Below are 22,500 nucleotides of genomic sequence, written 5' to 3'. Positions count from 1 at the left end.
GGCTGCTCCTGGAGGGCGGCGCCTACGTCAACGAAAGCGACGTCGACGGCCAGACGCCCCTGATGGTGGCCTGCCGGACCCAGCATACCGACGTCCAGAGTGCCAGCCGGGTCAAGCTGGTCCAGTTCCTCCTGGAGAAAGGAGCGGACCCCGACATCCAGGACAAGGAGGGTCTCTCGGCGCTGATGCACGCCTGCCGGGAGCAAGCCGGCCCCGAGGTGGCATCGCAGCTCCTGGCTAGCGGGGCGGACATCGGCCTGGAGGATCGGTCCGGGACGTCGGCGCTGGTCTACGCGGTAATGGCCGGAGACTGGAAGGTCCTGAAGCTGTTGCTCGACACATGCAAGGCCAAAGGGAAGGAGGTGATCATCATAGCCACCGACAAATTCCCATGTGGGAAACTGCAAGCCGAGCAGTACCTCAGCTTGCCTCCCCTCGGGCCTCTTGATGGGACGGACAAAATGGCATCGGCAGCTCCCGCATCGCCCTCGGAGATCCAGCTCATCACCTCCCCGCAGTGCACCTCCTCTTCCGTATGTCCCCCGAAGACGGCCTTCTCCTTTAAAGAAGCCCAGTCCAGTGGCGTAACCTCCCATCCCTGTTCCTCATCCCGGTTTCAAAGGCCGGGCCAAGCGGCGCCCAACGGCCTGCAGCAGCCCCTCCTGAGGTTGAACTCCGAGCCCTGGCTGAAGATCCCGGCGTCTCTGCTCCGCCAGCAGCCTCATGCGGCCTCGTCTTCAGAAAGCAGCAAAGACCTCCCCGAGGACCTCGCCCTCAGGATCCACAAACCGGACGGCACAAATTCAACAAGCGAGAGCTTCAAGTGGTACGAAGGAAGCTCGGCGAGGGACAAAGGACTGGAGGCAAAGAATGAATGTGCCAAACGCGTGGGACAGAAGATCTCCTTACCGGGTCTCCTGTCATCCCACTCCACCTCCCACCCAAACCTCCACGCCGCGAACCTCGGAACAGATTCGCTTGCCTCCTCTTCCTCCTTCTCCTCCTCCGGTGCCAAAAACCTTGGCACTCTGCTCCACGGCATGGCCTCGTCGAGCCTTCACAGCATCATCCAGAGGCGCAGGCTCGGGGACATCTACAGCTCCGACCCGCAGCTCGCCAGAGACGTCCACAATCTGCTGGAGGAGAAAGCGAGAGACCTGACGGAGGGCAAGAGGCTGGCGCCTCTACGCTGCTCCAGCACGCTGGGCTCCAGGGAGTCACTGGGGACGCTGGGCCCGAGCAGGAGGATGCCGTCTGGGTACGAGCGCAGAGGATCCGGAGCCTTCCTGTCGGACCACAACTCCTCCCAGGCCAAGCCTCGTTCTCTGCCACCTCTGGCCCTCAACTCCACCAACAACCCCACCCTCAGCTCCGCTGCCGGAGGTGGTTTCTGTGAGAAAGAGTCCGGGATGAGGACTTTCCTCCCCTCCGCTCCTCCTGGCCACCCCAAAGAGATGACCAGGAGGATGCTGCTGAGGAGACACTCGATGCAGACCGAACAGTTCAAGACAACGGCGTGAAACTTCACGCCGTTGTCTACGTGAAGACGCGTCAGTGTGGGGAAACCAAAGAGAATAGATAAGAAAAAACAAAGCATCCTAATCGTGGGCGGGACCTTCCTCTGCTTCAGCGTGCAGTGTGTCGTTGTCATGTGGCATCAGTGTGCAGTTTTGTAACACCTGCATTAGGTTCTTTGGCCACTGGGGGGGGGGGGGGTATCGTTTCGGGTATCGTTTCAGAAAACTGTTCACACATCTAGCAACATAAACTGAAGTCATTTAAAAATCTAACATTCACACTCGTTTTAACTTTGGAAATTCCGAACATTGGCGCCCCCCAGTGGTACATTTAAAATCCACCGTGGACTTCAATTTTCAACGAACAAAGCCATCAGAATGAATTGAAAGCTGCTTTAAATCAAGAGGGCTTTTTTTCACACGTTTAGGGGCCGATCACAGTGATGCATCATAAACCAGGTTACAACCTGCGGTTGTGTCTTAAAACGGCATTCTCTCTGACCACCAGGGGGCGACTCCTCTGGTTGTATAGAAGTCTATGCTTCATGTGTTAAAGCTGCATTCTGTCTCCTGAACACCAGGGGGCGACTCCTCTGGTTGTATAGAAGTCTATGCTTCATGTGTTAAAGCTGCATTCTCTCTCCTGACCACCAGGGGGCGACTCCTCTGGTTGTATAGAAGTCTATATAAATGACTCTACTTTATTCCCTCAGTAAACATTGTAAACATTAGTTTTTGGTCTCAATCTCTAGTTTCAAGTCTTATTCAATACAGCGTGATGTTCATTTAGTAAATGATGGTCATATAGAGTCAAACAGACCATAAAACAGGGTATGCTTTAGGGCGGGCTCACTGTGATTGACAGGTTGACCCCAGACTCCCCCTCCGTGCAGATATAGCCGCTTCTTCATTGGTTGCGACAACTCATTTCTAGCGTCTCAGTGTGACGTTGTGCAAGAACAGCCGGAACAAGTTTGAATTAATGAATTTATTTCCATAAAAAGCATAAGGTTACCACACCTCATTGTAAAAGTACATCGCATTAAACACGCAAAAGTGTTCTACCGTCAATAAAGAAACGCAGCCACGCTAAAAACATTTTAAAAAAACTGTTTCCCACATATTTACAAGTTTATATATCGCCGAGGAGATAAGATTAAAAATGAGAATTAAAACAAGATGTTTAAAAAAAAAAAAAAACACACGTTTAAAGAGCTATTAATAAACAAACGGGGATTATGTCTTATTTTGTGTTCACTGCAGAAATAAATACATATTACAGCGTCTATGGCAGGTGATACTGTGTGTGTGTGTGTGTGTGTGTGTGTGTGTGGTTGATCAGCGTCGCTCTGTCCTCTAAAGTCGTTTTGAGTGAACGAGTTGGAGGTCAAACGTCGCTCAGCGTCGTTCAGCCCCGGCGGTCGTAGTCGCTCACCATCCTCTTGATGTGGTTCAGTTTGGACTTCAGGTATTTACACCTGCGCTTCTTCACCTGATAATCGGAAGACTGTTTATGATGAGAGAAAAAAAAAATATTAAAAAAAAGGGAGGCATGAGGATGAGTTATACAAATGAATAACCAGAAGCTGGACTCAGATCCCACGTACCTTCTTGATGTTCTTAATCCGGTTGTACTCGTCCAACGCGTCCTGTTGAACATCAACAATGTTACCACGTTTCAGAATACATATTTACACTGAAACACAAGCTTTACTATATCTGCCGGAAGGCAAAAAATTATTATTTTTTTTATTTTACACACAGACAATGTTTTGCGTCTCCGGCTTTTATTGTGAAAAGGTAAAGACGTAAAAGGGGGCGGATCTGGTCTGCCTTTGTGGAGGTTAAGGAGGAATTTTTTTTTTTTTTTTTTAAAAAGGGGCTCGGTCTCGTTTAGACGATCGATTCTAGAGTCCATAAATCGTAAAAACAGAATGGATCCTTACAGCAGCATCGCTTGGAGCCATTTCACAGCTGTGTTTTTGCTTTTTGTGAGTTTTGCACCAAAAAATGTTTTCCGTCCCGTGTTTTGCCGTCCATGTGATTGAGTAATAAACAGTGGAAACATGAACGTGCACGCAAGCTGCTTTTGATTCCAAAAAGGCTTCTGGCTCCGTCTCCACTTCCTGCATTCTGTGGCCACGCCCCTCGTAATAAAGTCTGCCTCCTTTCGGTTCGGACTGGGAAGCCTCCGTGTTGTCGTTTCAGGAATATCGATGCAACTCAACCTGCTCCTTGGGTGATGCATTTATTTTGTGGTGCAAAAGCTAAAAAAATAAAATGTAGGAGTTGCCTTTTTGACATCTAATGTGCAAAATAATTGCACCAAAAAACAAAAAAAACATTTGTGGCAAACAAAGACGCTAATGAGTCCAATATTCTCTCTTTTTGCTCCGTTTTTGGTCTCCACCTCCTGAGGGAAACGTCTCTTTAGCCTCTTGTTGCTCCACTTTGTTCACCAGCTAGTTTCTAACGGCGTCTGAGAGTTCAGACCCTACGTTTAATAATCAACGCTTCACGTCACACAAAGCCATTTCTTAATGTAAATATATATTGATTAAAGCAGCTTTAATGCTACGAGCATTATAGAAAGCTACATTCCTGGGTCCTCGCTGCCAGAAACCATCTTTTGATTCGTTTAAATATCCACAAAGACGCCTCACATGTAACATATTGGCGCTCGTCTGGAGGAATATGAACGAGTGAATAAATAATCCACGTCAGACGGTGACCAACAACTCACCAGGTACTGCGGGCTGCCCTCCTGCAGGTCATCCAGCTCTCGGTCCACCTCCGACAGACTCTTGTTGAGGGCGTCCAGCTCCGCCTGCAGCTCCTTGTACTCCTGGTGGTCGCGGTCGAACTGGCGCTTGTAGTCGTTGCGGTCCGGCTCGTTTCCTATTGGAGGAAACTCACTGGAGGAAAACAAGAGACAAGACTTCAATTATTACAGGAAAATAAAGATATTACATGACCAGTTTCAGTTGGCAGTGATGGGCACAAACTAAATGTATTTAAATACTGTATTTAAAGGGCCAGTGTGTAGCATTTTTAAATAGTTATAATATTCCTTACTACGTGTACAATGTCCTGATAATATTTCTGTACTTCTAAGTTTTGGACTTCACTTGTAATGGAGTATTTCTAAACTGTGTTATGTTTCTACTTTTACTTAAAAAAAATATCCAGTTTTTAGCATTTCAAGGGATTTATGAGAAGAAATGCAATACAACATTAATAACTATTCAACTTTAATTTGAGTATTATCCCCATGAAACTAATAATCCTTGTGTTGGCTGAGGATAAGCCCTTCACATCTATAAAATAAATATAAGAGGCGGAGTCCGCCATGTTGCAGCATGGTCTACGGTGGCCCAGAGCGGACAAACCAAACTCTGCCTGGAGAGAGATTGTCATGTTTTTAAAGTTACCTGAAGGCCATCGTAGTCCTTGTAAAACAGTGCAGACCAACACGGCTGGTTGCAATCTGCCACCTCACCACTAGATGTCACCAGATGCTACGCACTGTCCCTTTAAATCGGATTGCTTGAAGAAATTACTAGATTAATAATAAACGCTTCATCGTACCAAGTAATTTGGGTCAAATATGAACAATAAACATTCATATAATAAAACATTTCAGGACTTTAGGCAAAGGAAAGCTGGCAGAAAAGACAAATAAAACATATTTTGTTTTAGGAATTTTCTAGAAAGAGATTTTTTTGATTCTCAAGGATTTCTAAAAAGTTAAGTGGTTCTCTATAAAAAAATTTTTTTTTTTAAAGTTTAAATAATCCAGATCTAGCATTTACTCATTTTGTAACTTTTAGGACTCAATAACTTATTCATAATTTGTTGTATAAATATATCAAATAGTTCAAATCAGCTGACGTTAAAATGCTGCTCACATGCTAAAGCTAAAAGTAAAAAGCACTTAAACAAAGGGATCCGAATACGTCTTTAAATTTCTTGCTACCTGTCGAACTCGTTGTCGTCCAGCTCGTCTCCGGAGGAGTTGTAGTCCGTGTCTTGGTCGTGTCCGTCGGCGCGACGCGGCCGACCGGCGCGTCTCTTCTTGGGCCTCCCGGCCGAGCTCGGCGCGTCCGAGTTCGTGCCGTAGGGGGCGCCGTTCTGCAACGGCAGGTCTTCCTCCGGAGGCCTGCAAGGGCGACGGGAACAGATACAGAATCCACATCGTCAGATTAAAGTCTACAGAACAACAACAACATGGAACCGGCGATTGTCTTTTCACAGTGTACACGACAGAGCAGGAAGTAACAATACACCAGCGATGACTTCCTGTTTCCTTCACAATAACAACAACAACAACAACAACAACGTGTTGGCTTTTCTTGTGCGCGGTACCCACTGAGGCGTGTAGCTGTAGGCCGGCTTGTCGTAGTTGGTGCTCTCGTCGTCCAGGTGGCTCCTGGAGCCGCTCAGCTTCTCGGAGTAGCCCGCCATGGGGAGCACTTCAGGGCCCACGGACACATTGTTCACCTGCGGGGAGGAAGAAAAACACCATGATTGATAGATAGAAATACGTTTATTTAAAAATACTATTTTATTGGCAAATAATCATTTAAATACAAATCAGAAATGCCAAATATTTGCTCTTTTTTGTAATAATTATTTGTAATAATAGTTAATTAGCTCTTGGACTAAAGCACATTTTAAGAAGCATTTTCACCTTTTATAGACCAACCAAAATTAATCAAAATAATTAGTTTGTTGCAGCCCTAAAATGCATGATTACCCCCCCCCCCCCCCCCCCTTTTCCCTGCATAACCAAATAAAATAAAACTACGCTCCTGTGGAATCTGTACATTTTGTTCACCAAAGTTGCCCCCGGACGACCTGCAGCACGAACTAAACTCCGGAATGATGAGACCTGCGTGGACATGCATGTCGCTGTGCACGTGCTGCAGTATGCACGTGCACGTGCTGCAGTATGCACGTGCACGTGCTGCAGAATGCACGTGCTGCAGTATGCGCCACCTCAGCACTTTCAGACGAATTCCCACAAGCTCCAGTGAAATTAAAAACCCTCCTCTGGTTCCCAGTGTCGCGTTACTGGTGTGTGTGTGTGTGTGTGTGTGTGTGTGTGTGTGTGTGTGTGTGTGTGTGTGTGTGTGTGTGTGTGTGTGTGTGTAAACTGGGAGGCTTTGTTCCGGTCCGACCCGTCGATCCTCTTCGCGGCAGCAGAACTTCATCGTGACTCCCAAACTGGGACCCGCGTGACTCGACCTGCGAGAGACGCCGCAAACGACGGCGTCTCTGTGCGGGGCCGAGACTAAAGGCTGTAATGACAGTCCAGGTTTTATTGTTGTTGGAGTTGGAGTTTGTCGACGTGAGATTGAAACTGTGTGTGTGTGTGTGTGTGTGTGTGTGTGTGTGTGTGTGTGTGTGTGTGTGTGTGTGTGTGTAAACGCCGCACCCTGAAACCTTCTCGTCCACCCCTCCCCCGCATCAACAGGTGACACCCAACAGGTTGGACCACTTCGGCTGAGACAAACACAGAGAGACTCCCTCTTCTTCTTCCTCAGAGACACTTCTCGGAGTCGACTCATCAAAACGTTTCCGCCTCTAGAAAGAATCTACAGGTGAACATTCACTTTATAATAAATTAAAGCGTCCTCAAAATGTCTTGTTTTTGTCCAAAAAGATTCAGTTCACAACGAGGAAAAGCGTCAAATCATCAAATTCGAGAAGCTGAAAACAAGCAACCTGAAGACGAAGTCACCTTCCAGATATTATATTTAGAGGTTTAAAACATTTTACATAAAAAGCACCTTAGAGCCGCTGCAACCAGAGAGTATTTATCATTTTTTTACAATTTCTGCTTGCCAGTATGTAGTATTTCAGGGGATCTATAAGCAGAATTTAAATAGAATATTCATATTTATATTTTCAGTAAAAATTGCTAGAATGAGCCGTTTATATCTACATGGGTGGAGTGCGCCATGTTGCTACAGAAGCCCAGAATGGACAAACCAAACAGGGGCGATAAGAAGGGGACGTAGTCTTCGAGACGCCGTATACATCTCTGCAAGAGACCTGTCAATCACCTTGTAGCCCCGCCCTAAAGCGTACCGTTTGACTCTAAATGACCATAATTTACTAAATGAACATCACGCTGTATTGAAGAAGACTTGAAACTAGAGATTGAGACCAAAAACTAATGTTTACAATGTTTACTGAGGGAATACATCAAGAGAAGTAGAGTCATTTATATAGACTTCTATACAACCAGAGGGGTCGCCCCCTGGTGGTCAGGAGAGAGAATGCAGCTTTAACACATGAAGCATAGACTTCTATACAACCAGAGGAGTCGCCCCCTGGTGGTCAGGAGAGAGAATGCAGCTTTAACACATGAAGCACAGACTTCTATACAACCAGAGGAGTCACCCCCTGGTGGTCAGGAGAGAGAATGCAGCTTTAACACATGAAGCACAGACTTCTATACAACCAGAGGAGTCGCCCCCTGGTGGTCAGGAGAGAGAATGCAGCTTTAACACATGAAGCACAGACTTCTATACAACCAGAGGAGTCGCCCCCTGGTGGTCAGGAGAGAGAATGCAGCTTTAACACATGAAGCATAGCTAAATCCTTCCCTTCTGAATCCCGTTGAATGAGTAACTCACCCACGCCTCCACGTCTTGGGGCGGCTGCATCTCTTCGATGACCTTCACCTTCTTCCACAAGATGTTGCTCTTGCCGAAGTTTCTGATCTTCTGGCGTGTCTTCAGAGCGAAGACGAGCATGATGATGAGCGCGACGGCGACCAGGAAGCCGAACACCACCGCGATGGCCTGGAAGGAGGAGAGTTACAAAACACATCAAATATTTGTTTGTGCGCGTAAAAGAAAACAACAACGAGGAAGGAAGTGAGCGTTCACCTCCTGGGGCTCCACGACGCAGTAGTGGTAGAGGTACTGGTTCACAAAGACCCCCGAAGGCTGCGGTTGTTGGAACTGAGCACACAGGCCGGCGATCTGGCCGCCGTAGGCCGATCCGGACGACTGCGCCGTGGGGTTCACCGCCACCAGGTAGACGATGGCGGCTATCAGCATGAGCAGCGCCAGGATGGCGCAGATGATCACGACCGCCAGGTAGAACCTCCTGCTCTCCGACAGGTTCTGGTGAGACACCACGATGATGAAGATGGTGAGGCAGGCGATGAACGTGATGGCCGCCATGGCGATGATGAACCCTTTGCCCTTTCGGGGGTCGTTGTAGTTGCCCCCGATCCCGCCGTAGCCGTAACTGTTCCCGGCGCCGTACGAACCGCCGCTACCGAAGCTGCCACCGCCGCCGTAGCCGCCGCCGTAGCTGCCGCCGTAGCTGCCGCCGTAGCTGCCGCCCCCGATGCCGCCCCCGAAGCCGCTCAGGGCTCCCTGAGAGTCCCAAGCCAGCGTGGAGGCAACGCAGGCGAATATGGCCACGCACATCACGAGGGAGATGATGGACATGATCTTGAGGACGCCCGGCGGAGACGTCCAGCGGTAGAAGTGCTGGAACTCGTCGTCCGGGTAGTAGGAGTAGGCCGGCTGGGGGGCGACGTTACTGAGAGTTTCAGAATAAGAGCGTTAAAGATCAGCCGAGAAGCTCACGAACAACGGTAAAATGTACTTGTATGTGGACGGGAGACACGGTTAAGTTAGCGTCACGTTACACTATAAAAAGGCATCACAGACAGAGAAAACGTTGATTTAGAAGTCTTGTTCTAGGAATATGAGCCAAAGGAGACGCCCTCTTATCCCAAAATACTCCGGTTTTACACATTAGAAGGCGTTTTAAAGAAAAATCTCCAATTAAAAAAAATATTTGTATCCACCGTTGAAGTATTTTATTTTGAAAACCTTCCGTTTAAAAAAGTGATAGAGATTGACAGTTTTTTTTTTTTTTAAAGTTGGAAATCTGAAATTCAGACACCAAAACTAGGAAAAGAAATTCAGATTAACGACGTAAAGCGTGTAAATTCTCTTTCTTGAGCTGTGAAACCACGACAAATTTAAAAAAGGAAAAGCAACAGAAGAATTCAGAAAGATTTTAAATTTCACAACATTAACCATACTTTGGGGTGTTTGTTTACAGACAGTCTGAATAAACAGATACAATAATAAAATCATGACTCACTATCCGGTATTCGGCTCGTAGGGAGGCGGACTCCCATTGGGCCTGGAGGACATGGCTGCTGGGTCCACTGGTCCACTGGGTGCTATGAAAAGAATCTGCAAGAACATTTAGTTTTTTTTTTCTTTAATAAAAAAAACATTTATTTTGACAGCATGTGCATATTTTCTTTATCGATACATTTGCGGGATTGTTTTCTGTAAAATAAGATAAAAGTCTACTATGAATGCTGCATTTCCTCCCTTTAGAGGCTATATACCAAAAAGGGCAAGGAAAATGACGTACACGATTATTGAGTCATAAAAACCACCACCCGATTATTGTCACGTCCATCAATACATCCGATTAATCGTTTTTGTAACAGTTTTGTATAATAACCAAAACCACCATAACATCCCGTGTGGCTGTTAAACGGGGTTTCCCCAACCGGGCTGTAAAGCAGCTCTAACACATTCGTGTTATTTAAAACTTTAAAAACTTTAAATCTTAAATGTTTAATCCAAATAAAGGGACAGTCGACACATTTAAAACACGTATGGGGTCACTTCCCAATGACTCGGCCCTCTTGTGATATCGAGGAGCTGGTTCACTTGACGTCGTCTCCTCCGACGCACCTGTGTGTCGCCGCTACAGGTAACAAGGTAACAAGGTAACGACCATTTTGAAGCGGCCGCACTCACCTGTCCGTCTCTCTGCTGCACCTCGAATGCTTCACCTGAAACTGAAGCTGCTGATAAAAACACAACAACCCGGGACACACCCAGGTGAGCGCTGCTCTCCGACAGCGGAGCCACGCCCCTTCCCCCCCCCCTCTCCCTCTCACAGGTGTCACGTTACCGTCAACGAAACCGGAAGTCCTCGAAGTCCTCATTCGCCCTTCAAGGAAATGAAATGCCAGGAACAACATTGTGTAATAAATAAATATATACAGAAATATTTATTTATTTAATATAAATATATGTATACACATATATATATATGTGTGTGTGTGTCTGTGTATATATATATATATATATATATATATATATATAATAAATAAATAAGAGTATGTACACTCAATAATTACATTTTTCAATATATATATTTTATATGTACCCTCCCAAAAAAACTAATTTCTTTGGAGTGCATTCATATATTATTGTTTATTTTTCTGATTTCTTTCTCTTAGGATAAAAAAAAAATAATGAATTGTGTGCCAATAACCAATTTAACTATTTTGGTGGTGGATAAAAAAAATAAAAGGAAAATTATAACGCTTTATATTTAATAATTATTCAACTAAATACTTATGGATATGCAGTTGTTTTTAGCTGTTTGAAAAGTGTTTACTACATTTAGTTATTTTCAAAAGAAATGACAAGTGACTCAACATTAAAACAAGAACATTTATTCACTCTGGTTTTTCCTCCTTCCTTTTTCCAGTAAAACAAAACTGTCTGCTGATGAAAAAAAGGGAAAACCGCAGACCGTCAATGCAGAAACAAAACTGTATTCAACAGACAGAAAAGCACCACATAATCACTTTAAATTAAGAAATATTATGGACATTTACAGCAACACGAGCACTTGATGACAAGACGAAAACACACTTTATGATGTCGTTTCCTGTCGATCACGAGATTTAAGCACTCGAGTGACGATAAAGTACAAAACGTTTAATCGGGTTGAAATGGTGGAACGAAGCGTCACGAAATACTACAAATGTACAATTCTATAAGGAGACAAACAGTGAAAATTAAAATAAAGACACACTGTGCATTTAAAGGTAAACCAGCACGATGAAATCACGTTCACAGCAGAAACCAGTGATAATTATAAGAGCTGGGGCTCGGCTACAATCCAGTGTCACACACGTACATACATATATATATATATTTGTGTTATATATTTGCATATTCAGACCATTGTAAAAAGGAAGTGTTATTTGCTTGCAGCTGGATGAGAAGATTGACGGCACAACTCATCATTTAAACAGCCAGGAGACCGTTAGCTTAGCATAAAGACTGGAAACAGGTGGAAACTGTTAGCCCGCAACCCGCCGCCGAATGTGTTACTTCTTTAAAATCGTCAGATAGTTAATTAACAGACTTAAAATATATATATATATATATTATGAGAATCTTCTAGATTGCCACTTTTTTTTTAATCCAAAAAATATCTGTGCGCCAAGACCACTATACTACAACATTTATTTATTTTTTTTTAAATTAAAGGAAAAGTCAAATGTTTTACATTTCTTTTAAATCTAATTATTAAACTTAATATTTATTTCTAACTAATCATCAAATTTAAGGTTTCGGGCTTGTAGGCTAGCGAGGCTAGCCGTTCCCCTCCGCTTCCAGTCTTTGTGCTAAGCTACGCTAACTGTCCCTCGGCCAGGTGTAAAAAGGCCCGTCAACGCTCCTCCTCCTCCTCCTCCCTCTTCTCCTTCTTCTCCTCCTCCTCCTCCTCCTCAGCTGAATCCGTCGTTCCACTCCATCACTTTGTCATACTCCTGGATCTTCTGCTTGATGTGCGACAGTTTGCTCTTCAGGTACTCGCAGCGCTCCTTCTTCTCCAGGACAGTCGGGTCCTGGTTTGGAGACGCAGAAACACACACTTTATTTTAATTATCTCCAGGAGCAGTTGGTACAAATACACTGGAAGTATCTACCAACAAGTATCACGTGTGTTTATTATTAAATACACACGAATGAGCCTCACTGTGGTTCCGTCATCACCGTCAGTTTATTTTTAAAGGTGGATTCATCCGCCGCTGAAAATAGTCCCCAACTAATGTTTCCTCCCTTCTTTTTTTTTTAAATAAAAACTTTTTGAGCAGTATACATTTTTATTAGAGCTGAGAGTCACAAAAATAAATAATAATAATAATAATAATACAAATATAAAATAACCACCATCCTTTGAACCGGTGATGCCACATTTTTTAAAATTTGGAATAGATTCTTTAATTTCTTCTCTCAGATTAATGCACCATAAACTTGATTCACTTGCTTCAAACAGTTTCTTATATTTCAGCTACTCTGTCTGAGCTGCATTATTATCCCAACCACCAGAGGGAGTACACACACTAAAGGATCTCAAGAGAAGTAAAGTATTAAATGTGTTATAAAGAAACATAAAAGATGGAATATCTTGTAAACTATTTGATTTGGATGCTAAATATCTACTCAAATGTAGTTTTTGAAGTTTTTCTAAAGCGTCTAAAAACAAACTGTCCGTCTTTGTTTTAACTTTGTTAGATTTACTTCATGCACACATACATACATATATATATATATATAAATATATATATTTTAAATATATATATATTTTTTAATACATATATATATTTTAAATATATATATATTTTTTAATATATATATATATATTAAATATATATATATATTTTTATATATATATATATATATATATATATATATATTTATATATATATATATATATATTTATATATGTATACACGAGACAACAGGCTCACATTTTTCTTCCTCTGGTAGTCCTGAAGGATTCTGTTGATGCGATCCACCTCCTGCGAGAAGAGAGAGACAAAGAGTTTAGTCTGAAGAAGGAAAACCCTTTAAATTGACTTGAAAATCAGCCGGACGGAGCAGAGAAGGAATTTGAGGGTGGAGGAGGAAGTAGAGTGGGAACAGGAAGTGCAAAACAGAGGAAGTAACGAGAGACAAAGACTGGGTGCAAACCTGAAGATGACCGTTGAAACGTTTCTGTTTAACACTCATGACAACAAAAGATCCTCTTATTACTTATTCTGTTATTTCTTCTTTAAAAAAAAAAGAACGACAGTATCTCAGCCTCTACTTGGAGAGGAATCTAAATCCCTAGCTGGATCCTACAATTCCCATAATGCAATAGTACATATCATTGAGTGCTGCATATTCAGGTATTAAAAGGGCAATTCTGCCATTGTTAGATTTAAAAGGACACGGACACACACACACACGCGCACACACACACACTCGTAACCCATCACCTTCTGGCTGGCGGGATGCTGAGGCAGGCCGCGCATCATGGCGTCCATCTCGTCGAACTTCTTGAGGGTGGCCTGCATCTCCGAGTGCAGCTCCTTGTACTCCGAGTACTGGTCGTTGAACACGGCCCGGTACTGGTCCCGCTCCTCGTCCGCCCGGATGGTCGGGTACTTCCTGCGGGACGGAGGAGGAAGTCGCGCCGGTCAGAACATGTCAAATTAAGGTGGCTTTATTTCCACTGCTCGAATTCTGTGGTTCTGCTCGACTCGACTCACATTCGGAAGGTAGGAACATATTATTTATCATTATTATAATAATTATTTATCACTGTTTAAGGGAGTCGAGTCGGTCCACGCAGGAGAAATGAGACTTTAGTGTAAAAGTCGTAAAAGGGAAATATTTTTTTACTAACTACTAAATAACTACTTTGGCAGCTTAAAAATCTTTATTTTTTAAAACTAAACTAAAGTGCAGGTGTGAAAGCATCTTATTAAATGGACTTTTTTTGGGTCTGATTGGACAAAACATTTTAATATTGCTGCTCAAGAAAGATTTAGTGTTCAAGAATAATAAAGAAATGTCGTTTATGTTCTTAATTCTGAATTCATTGTCGTGTTTTTCCTCACTAGCGACACCCAGAGGCAGCGTGACGTTAACGACGTTGACGTTAACGACGTTGACGTTAACGACGTTGACGTTAACGACGTTGACGTTAACAACGTTGATGTTAACGGCGCTCACCCGATGTAGTCGGGCACAATGACCGGTTTGGGGATGTGACCCGACGGTATCGCTCCCTGGAGAACGTGCGGCGGAACCGCCTTCGGAGCGGCCCGGATGGGAACCACCGAGGAGCCTTCCACCTGCACCGGGGCTCTGTGCACCGGAGCCGGCACCGGAGCCATCTGAAGGAAAAACAACAACAACAACAAACAAGAGTCAATGCAAATCGTGCCGATTGAGCTCGTCAACCCAGATGTGTTGGTGCACTGGACGCTCACCAAGATGTCTGCAGCTCGCGTGTCGGTGGGATACATCTGTGTTCACAAAACATACAAACACAAAATCCCATTTAACATGAGAGTGATAACGACGATTCACCGTCAGGTGAACAGCAGAGAGTGAGACGAGAAGATCGATGCCACTCTCACGTCTGTACGTTAAATATGAAGCTACAGCCGGGAGTTAGCTTAGCTTAGCATAAAGACTGGAAACGGGGGGAAACAGCTAGCCTAGACAGCCACAAGGTGTTAATCAACCTTTGGATGGAGCCAGGCTAGCTGTTTCCAGTCTTTATGCTAAGCTACGCTAAGGACTCCACCTCCTCGCTCCTTGAAAGCTGTGAGCCCGTTTTGCACTGTTGCATTGTGGTCCGTGTGTTCCCGGGCCGTGATCTCACCTCGCGGCCGTGCTTCTCCTGGTATCTGCGCGCGGCTTCGTGCCTCCACAGCTTGAGACACACGGCGGCGCCGATCAGATACACCACCAGGGTGACGAAGAGGAAGATGATGGCGGCGGTCTGGCCCGCCTCCGTGCGGCAGAACGCCCCGTTGATGCCGTTGTTGAAGACCGGGTAGGAGCAGAGGCCGCCGCGGGTCGTGTCTCGCACGTAGACGATGCCTGGCGAGCCAAAGAGGTGAAGACTCGTCTTACTTTCCCTCAAGCGGTTTTAACGTTATAGAAAGTTTTAGTGTTAAAAATCTGCAACTTCTCTTTCCTAAAAATGTTACTTGAAGGACAAAAAAAATATATTTACAAAATGATCCCATTCAGTTTGCCTCTACATCTCTATACATATATATTTTCATATATATTATTAATTAATTAATTTTAATTTATTATTAGCAATTGTTGTTACGGATGCAATAACATGGAACAACATGGAACTGTTGGTATAGGTCAAATTAATTTGAACTACTTTATGACAAATTAATAATATTTTAGAGGTTGAACTTATCCCTTAAATATCTTTATATATTGTCCTTTTTTTAAAATTCCTTTTATTATCTGTTTGTGGCTTTTGTTATTTTCCTCAAGCGGTTTTAACGTTATAGAAATCTTTAGTGTTAAAAATCTGCAACTTCTCTTTCCTAAAAATGTTACTTGAAGGACAAAAAATATATATTATTATCAATATAAATATTTGCAAAATGATCCCATTCAGTTGCCTCTACATCTCTATACACATATATTTTACATTATTAATGAATTATTTTTAATTTATTATTATAATTATTTAATTTATATTAGCAATTGTTGTTACAGATGCAATAAAATGGAACAACATGGAACTGTTGGTATAGGTCAAATTAATTTGAACTACTTTATGACAAATTAATAATATTTTAGAGGTTGAACTTATCCCTTAAATATCTTTATATATTGTCCTTTTTTTAAAATTCCTTTTATTGTCTGTTTGTGGCTTTTGTTATTTTCCTCAAGCGGTTTTAACGTTATAGAAATTTTTAGTGTTAAAAATCTGCAACTTCTCTTTCCTAAAAATGTTACTTGAAGGACAAAAAATATATATTATCATCAATATAAATATTTGCAAAATGATCCCATTCAGTTGCCTCTACATCTCTATACACATATATTTTACATTATTAATGAATTATTTTTAATTTATTATTATAATTATTTAATTTATATTAGCAATTATTGTTAGATGCAATAAAATGGAACAACATGGAACTGTTGGTATAGGTCAAATTAATTTGAACTACTTTATGACAAATTAATAATATTTTAGAGGTTGAACTTATCCCTTAAATATCTTTATATATTGTCCTTTTTTTAAAGGTTGTGGCTGTTGTTATTTTGTAGTTCATGTACTGTTTGGCTTGCTGTTAGTTTTACTTCTGAATATTCTTTGTGAACGTCTATTAAAAATAAAGTTACAATAAGGAAATGAGATTAAAATTGTTTAAAAAAGGAACAGCGCGTAACGTTTAGGGGCATTTATATTTATATCCGCGTAGGTAGCGGCTCGTCTTCCATCTGAAGAGGTGGTGATGAGTTCAGGAACCCGGTATTAAAAAACGGGACACGGTGCTAAAATAATTAAAAGCACCACAAATCAACACCTCTGTGAAACAAAAGTGAAACCCAATCCGGTCGCCTAATGACGGATTTCTGTGTTCTTCATTCTCTATAACCTCCACTCAGTATTTTCTATTGTTTTCTATTTGTTTCCAGTGAGATGTTAACGACTCTATATTGTGACTTTGAAGAAGAACCAAGTATCGATTCAAAAAATCCCAAAGATAAATCCCAAAGATAAACTGGCATGAAAAATCAATTGTTTAATTGTGCACACGCGTCCCTTCAAAATAAAGCACACAGAACAAATTTAAAAAAAAGAAGGAGGGACTCACCCGCCGCCATGAAGAGCACCGCCAGCGCCAAGTTTATGACGAACTCCGTCAGGGGCCACCAGGTGGAGTCCAGCAGGATGGTGCGGTAGTACATGGTCATCCCCAGCACCAGCACGATCACAGTCACCAGCCAGGCCAGCCCGGCCACCACCAGCACGAACGGCGTCTTGGGGCCCGAGTAGTAGGACCCGCCGGTGATGCCGCCGCCGTACGCCCCCCCGCCGGCGTACCCTCCGCCGGGGGACGAGTACCCGAACATGTTGAACCACTCGTTGTCTTTGTGGATGTAAGCGCAGACGCAGGCGAACACGACCGCTCCCAGCAGGAGCTCCACGCATCCCAGAATCCTCAGCAACCCGGCCCAGGACTTCATGAAGCCGTAGCGCTGGTGGTACTCCTCCACCCGCTCGCTGTAGGTCAGGCCCGTGTGGTGGGTGCGCCCCGACTCGGACTCGCGGGCGTCCCGGAGCTCCAGGAGCTCCTTGCGCGAGTTGTAGCTGCCGCCCGAGCCGCCATACGGGTCCCGGTACGACCCGGGAACGGAGGGGGACTGCGGCGGGGAGCAGCGCACCCCGTCACTGGTGCGGTTGTTGTTGTTGTTGCATGAGGAGGCGGGCTCGGAACCGAGGACAGAGGAACCGGGCACGGAGGAACCGGGCGGGTTGCTTCCCTTGAAGAAGTTCTTCCAGGAGTCGGGGATGAAGCGGTGGACCGGTTTGATGTCGAGGGACGAGTCGTGGTCCGGGTCGCGTACCGGGTCGACCTCGCCGGGCTCGAACTCGGGGCCCACGGGCGGCTGGTCCGGCAGAGGCGGAGGAGGGAGGGGGTCGGCGCTCCGGGCGAGGGGCGACGCTCTGTGCTCCCTCAGCGCGTCGTAGGAGTCGGATCGGGCCGACGAGCCGAGCGGCACCTGGTCGTAGAGCGGCGACTGGCGGGCGCGCTCAGTGCGTCCGTAAAAGCCTCCTCCATTGGACATGAGGATGGTGATGGTCCCTGAGAGCACACACACACACACACACACACACACACACACACACACACACACACACACACACACACACACACACACACACACACACACACACACACACACACACACACACACACACACACACACACACACACACACACACACACACACACACACACGGCTTAGATGTCTTTCAATTAGCTGCTTATTAAATTGTCTAGCAGAAGGCCAAATAGAAAATATATTATTTATATAATATATAATATATTAATTTTAATATTTATATATTATTTAATATAATATTTGTATATTTATATATTATTTCATATAATTTTTGCTGCTTCCAGCGACTGAAATATGAGGATTTGTTGCTTTAACATTGTGAAGTAAACAAACTTTGCGTTCTGGACGGACATTTAAAAACGCCATCTTGGTATCTTTTTGCAACCGCTGAACAGGAAGAGGAGGAGCGATGGCTCTGGTGTCCACCTGTCAATCACCCGGTAGCCCCGCCCCTCAAGCATACCCTGCTTTATGGTTCGCCTGTGACATCTTTAAATGTCCCGTTTGGTCCAAAACTAAAAGCTATTTAATTTACCGTCATAAAAAGGACAGAAAAGCAACAAATCCTCACAAACAACATTTATCAGTTAACTAAATTAATGTATGTTTATGTCAATCAATTCATAGTTTGAGCTCTTATCAAGTCATAATAATCATAAAAAAGAGGAAAGAGGAAATGTACAAAAAAAAAGAAAGAGAGGAAGAAGCCAGAAGATGAAAAACTACTGAAGAGAAATTAAAGTTATAAACTATCAGAGTATCATTCATGCAACGTTTACTCCACGAAACCCACGAGCACCCGAGGTCACCAGAGAAAGAAGTTGTCCCGCCATCCTCCATGCAAGCAGAGTCAAGAATGCATTTTTGTGCCGCAGCCAAATACGTCGCTCTGTTGTTGTAGATATTTTAATAATAATGATAATAACCGCTCGTGTGTCGTATCCAGGAGCACAGAAATACCTTCTTGACCACCAATCAGTCCTGAAAAGCCCATTTGGTGTGAAACGAGGAGAATGAACTGAGCTTCAATACCTTTCACACGCAGCCACTCAACCGACTTACATTGGCCCGCAGCTCACAATGCAAACCTGGAGGCCGAGGATCCGCCTGCAGACAAGAGGGGGGGGCACGCAGGGCTCAGACGGGAACGCCAGGCGGGCTGCAACCCGATCACAAGAGATCACAAGTCCTCTTGTTTGGGGCAACGCGATGTCCCAAACAAGGGGACGTCTCAGAAATATGTATATTTATATTTACAGGGATTTAAAAGGTGAGGAAAAGCAGCAGATCCTTACAGGTAAATGTTTCACTTAATCAATAATCTGAATTATTGTTGACGATAGAAGATCAAACCAGACTATTAATTAGCTACAGTTTTAGTAATTTTTTGTTATTTTTTTTAAAAGGAAGAATTTAACGTATTATTTATTAATTTTATAATTATTCATTTATTTTTGGATAAATAAATAAATAAATAATTACTAAAACATTACAATAAATTATACGTGTATACATTATAATTTTATTACTTTTAGTAATAAATTATTACTAAAACTTTACAATAAATTATACGTATAAATATATAATTTATTGTAATGTTTTAGTAATTATTTATTCATTTTTGGATGAAAATTAATTATTTCTGGATGAAAATTGGACATTAAGTACATTGTTCCTTTACTTAAGTAACATATTTTCAATAATGCATTAATATTTATAATTATTCTGCATGACGAGTGCGTTTACTTATTTAATACCTTAAGTACATTGCTCCTTTACTTAAGTAACATTTTCAATTCAAGTACAGTTATATTAATCTAAAAAAAACATCATAGTGTAAAACACTGACGGGAACATTTTACTACACAATGTGTACTTGTACTTTGAATACATGCATCTTCCTGATTAAGTGAGTACTTTTACTTCAGGAAGGTTTTAAATGCAGCACTTTGACTTTGTTTTGCTACATTGTTGCAGTAGTACTTTATACCTCAAATGAGGGCTGTTTGTGTACTTATACATCAAATCAGGTGAGACAGACTCCTCCTACTTGATTAATATTGGAGTGTATTAATACATGTGAGCTCTGACACAACATGATATTTATATCATGTATTTATACACATATATATATATACACTGTGTACTCTAACTACCGAGTGTGTAGTTGTGTTATACTACTTTACAGAAGTGTGTAGATGTGTTATACTAACTTATAGAAGTGTGTAGTTGTGTTGTACTACTTTACAGAAGTAATACACACTGTGAGCTTTCTAAAATGTCGCTGACTGAACGTCAGTCGCGAGCTCGTCGTCCTAAAAAGAGCTTTTCCGCTGTGAAGAGCTCACACTTCCGCCTCCGATCGGCTCCTAATCGATCCCACCGGATCGATACGTTTGATTACGGGACGTGAACACAGTCCGTTAGTCCTCCTCCGGGTCTTACCTTGTTCGCTTCCTTCCCTCGCTTCTTCTTCTTCTTCTTCTTCTCCTCCTTCCCTCGTTTCAGGAACATTAAAACCAACAGGTTTCCCCCTCTGACGCGGTCACGTGACCTGCCCATCCCGGTGACGTAGCGCAGACAGGAGGGAGGGGGCAGGGAAGAGGGGGGTTATTTACCTGTTTGAAGACAACACCTGAAGCCGCCATGAACTGAGGTACTCATCTATAAGCAGAGTACATCTACTGTAGTACTGTGTTGTGGTACTTGTACTTAAGTATTCCCTCTGTGTGTACCTTAATACTTTTATTCCACTACATCTCAGAGGTAAATCATGTACTTTTACCTGTAGTACATTTATTAGCTTTACTTCCTGTTCATGTAAAACTACCAATCTCTAGATGCCGTTAAATGTTTGTTTGAATGTGATAAACTCGATTTAAAATTGTATTCTATATGTAAATAAAATACAATAATATAAGTTTAATATTTAAAATGAAAATTTAATATAAAAAAAATTATTTAAATGTTATTTAAATATTATCATCATAACTATTATTATAATTTTTGTGAAATATTTTTACTTATGAAGAGAAAAAAGAATATTCAATTATGTGAATGCTTTTTGTATTTAGTATTTAGCGTTTGTACAAATGATGTACTTTTACCTGCAGTACATTTATTGAGTAGCTTTACTTCCTGTGAAAACTACCAATCTCTAGATGCCGTTGAATGTTTCTGATAAACTGAATACATTTTCTAGGCTAAAGGACATTATGTGCTTGAACAGGACCTGCTCCCAAAACACTGGCCCTTTAAGGGTCTCAAACCAACACACCCCTGTGCAAGACATCCACTGAGAGATGTCAGTCAGACCTGTGTTTCAGATTGGGGAAACGAGAGGATCAGTTGGGTGTCATCAGCATAGCTATGGTAGGAGAAGCCATGCGAGAGAATGACAGAGAGAAGAGGAGAGGACCCAGGACGGAGCCTTGAGGGACCTCAGGACGGAGCCCAGAGGGACCCCAGGACGGAGCCTTGAGGGACCCCAGGACGGAGCCTTGAGGGACCCCAGTAGTGAGGAAAGAGACAAAGAGGGACAGGCAGGAAATAAACAGAAAAGACATGAATCAAATCTGATGTTGGACCATTTAATCTGTAAATAGTTGTCACACTTGATCTCTGAACACACATTTATATATTTGTACACATTTTAAAACCCACTACATTAAAAATGGCTTTAGTCAACTCTCCTCTCACGAGTATTCCCGTGTACTTAAACACACTTGATTACGCAACGACAGTAAATCTGCAACAACGAAAAACAAAAAACAAAAACCACTTCCTCGCGCTCGGCATCGGGATGGAAGGGAATCACAGCACAACGAATACGGCGTCGACACTCACGAGTATATTGCATAAGGTTTGGGTTTCTGTCAAGTATTAATTACTACGGTCGTGTTTCTACCTCTAGGGGGAGGAGACATGGCTTTTTGGGGGTTTAACCGTCGGCGCGGGTCGACCCCGAGAGGTTCCATATAGCTCAGATACAGAGAGGAATGTTCTCCAACAGGGTGACGTGTTCTATAGCGAGGGAACGCAAACATGTTGGCGATACTTTGTTATTAGACGGGTCGAAATAAATCGGATGTAAAAAAAAGAATTAGGCAAAAAAATAAACTTTTCCCACTACAGGAACTTACAATAGGTTTCTGTTTAATAAAAGCCACAATCTGAGAAAAGTATATTTGTAGTGGTATTTTCGGAAAGAAAACTATGTATGTATATACGTATATATACGTGTATATATATATATATATATAAATATATATATATATATATACATATATGTAAATATATACGTGTATATATGTATACGTATATAGTCGCCCCCTGGTAGTCAGCAGAGAGAATGCAGCTTTAACACATGAAGCATAGACTTCTATACAACCAGAGGAGTCGCCCCCTGGTGGTCAGGAGAGAGAATGCAGCTTTAACACATGAAGCAT

At 43.0% G+C, this 22,500-nt stretch overlaps 3 protein-coding genes across 5 annotated transcripts in view; 1 reads left to right on the top strand and 2 right to left on the bottom strand.

Annotated features, from left to right (window-relative positions):
• Positions 1 to 1,520, top strand: part of ankrd34ba (ankyrin repeat domain 34Ba) — a 1,611-nt gene extending 91 nt beyond the window's left edge. The window contains exon 1 of the mRNA XM_034547459.1: positions 1 to 1,520. This exon is cut by the window's left edge and continues 91 nt beyond it. Coding sequence (XP_034403350.1) covers positions 1 to 1,520 — 1,520 coding nt within the window.
• A 976-nt stretch (positions 1,521 to 2,496) lies between these two features.
• On the bottom strand, positions 2,497 to 10,439 carry oclna (occludin a). The gene is made up of 9 exons (XM_034547614.1): positions 10,334 to 10,439; positions 9,657 to 9,751; positions 8,417 to 9,083; positions 8,162 to 8,329; positions 5,887 to 6,017; positions 5,494 to 5,676; positions 4,261 to 4,432; positions 3,125 to 3,166; positions 2,497 to 3,024 (listed from the first exon to the last, which is right to left on the bottom strand). The coding sequence occupies exons 2-9, from the start codon at positions 9,707 to 9,709 to the stop codon at positions 2,926 to 2,928; spliced, it is 1,515 nt and encodes a 504-aa protein (XP_034403505.1). The 5' UTR covers positions 9,710 to 9,751; positions 10,334 to 10,439; the 3' UTR covers positions 2,497 to 2,925.
• Positions 10,440 to 11,024: 585 nt separating this feature from the next.
• Positions 11,025 to 20,602, bottom strand: marveld2a (MARVEL domain containing 2a). Of its 3 annotated transcripts, none has more exons than XM_034546865.1 (9): positions 20,498 to 20,602; positions 19,085 to 19,159; positions 17,020 to 18,012; positions 15,042 to 15,262; positions 14,644 to 14,679; positions 14,384 to 14,547; positions 13,645 to 13,816; positions 13,132 to 13,182; positions 11,025 to 12,225 (listed from the first exon to the last, which is right to left on the bottom strand). In XM_034546865.1, exons 3-9 carry the CDS (start codon positions 17,993 to 17,995, stop codon positions 12,106 to 12,108), a joined length of 1,740 nt encoding a protein of 579 aa, XP_034402756.1. In that variant the 5' UTR covers positions 17,996 to 18,012; positions 19,085 to 19,159; positions 20,498 to 20,602; the 3' UTR covers positions 11,025 to 12,105. The 3 variants fall into 3 exon arrangements, with proteins under 3 accessions (XP_034402756.1, XP_034402757.1, XP_034402758.1); XM_034546866.1 differs by having other exon boundaries at positions 19,115 to 19,159; XM_034546867.1 differs by lacking the exon at positions 19,085 to 19,159 and having other exon boundaries at positions 20,498 to 20,580.
• Between the last annotated feature and the right edge of the window lie 1,898 nt (positions 20,603 to 22,500).

This window comes from Cyclopterus lumpus, chromosome 12, assembly GCF_009769545.1.
Source record: "Cyclopterus lumpus isolate fCycLum1 chromosome 12, fCycLum1.pri, whole genome shotgun sequence".
Taxonomy (NCBI): Eukaryota; Metazoa; Chordata; class Actinopteri; order Perciformes; family Cyclopteridae; genus Cyclopterus; species Cyclopterus lumpus.
The sequence above is the reverse complement of the archived record's forward strand: the minus strand, read 5'-3'. Positions and strand labels throughout refer to the sequence as shown.

Coding starts and splice junctions, on each gene's coding strand:
- oclna (XM_034547614.1), bottom strand. CDS start 9,709: ATGTCCTCCAGGCCCAATGGGAGTCCGCCTCCCTACGAGCCGAATACC. Junction 5,677..5,886: donor GCCTACAGCTACACGCCTCA/GTGGGTACCGCG, acceptor TCGCCCTTGCAG/GCCTCCGGAGGAAGACCTGC. Junction 4,433..5,493: donor GACGACAACGAGTTCGACAG/GTAGCAAGAAAT, acceptor GTTTTCCTCCAG/TGAGTTTCCTCCAATAGGAA.
- marveld2a (XM_034546865.1), bottom strand. CDS start 17,995: ATGTCCAATGGAGGAGGCTTTTACGGACGCACTGAGCGCGCCCGCCAG. Junction 14,680..15,041: donor AGGAGAAGCACGGCCGCGAG/GTGAGATCACGG, acceptor TTGTGAACACAG/ATGTATCCCACCGACACGCG. Junction 13,183..13,644: donor AGCATCCCGCCAGCCAGAAG/GTGATGGGTTAC, acceptor CTCTTCTCGCAG/GAGGTGGATCGCATCAACAG.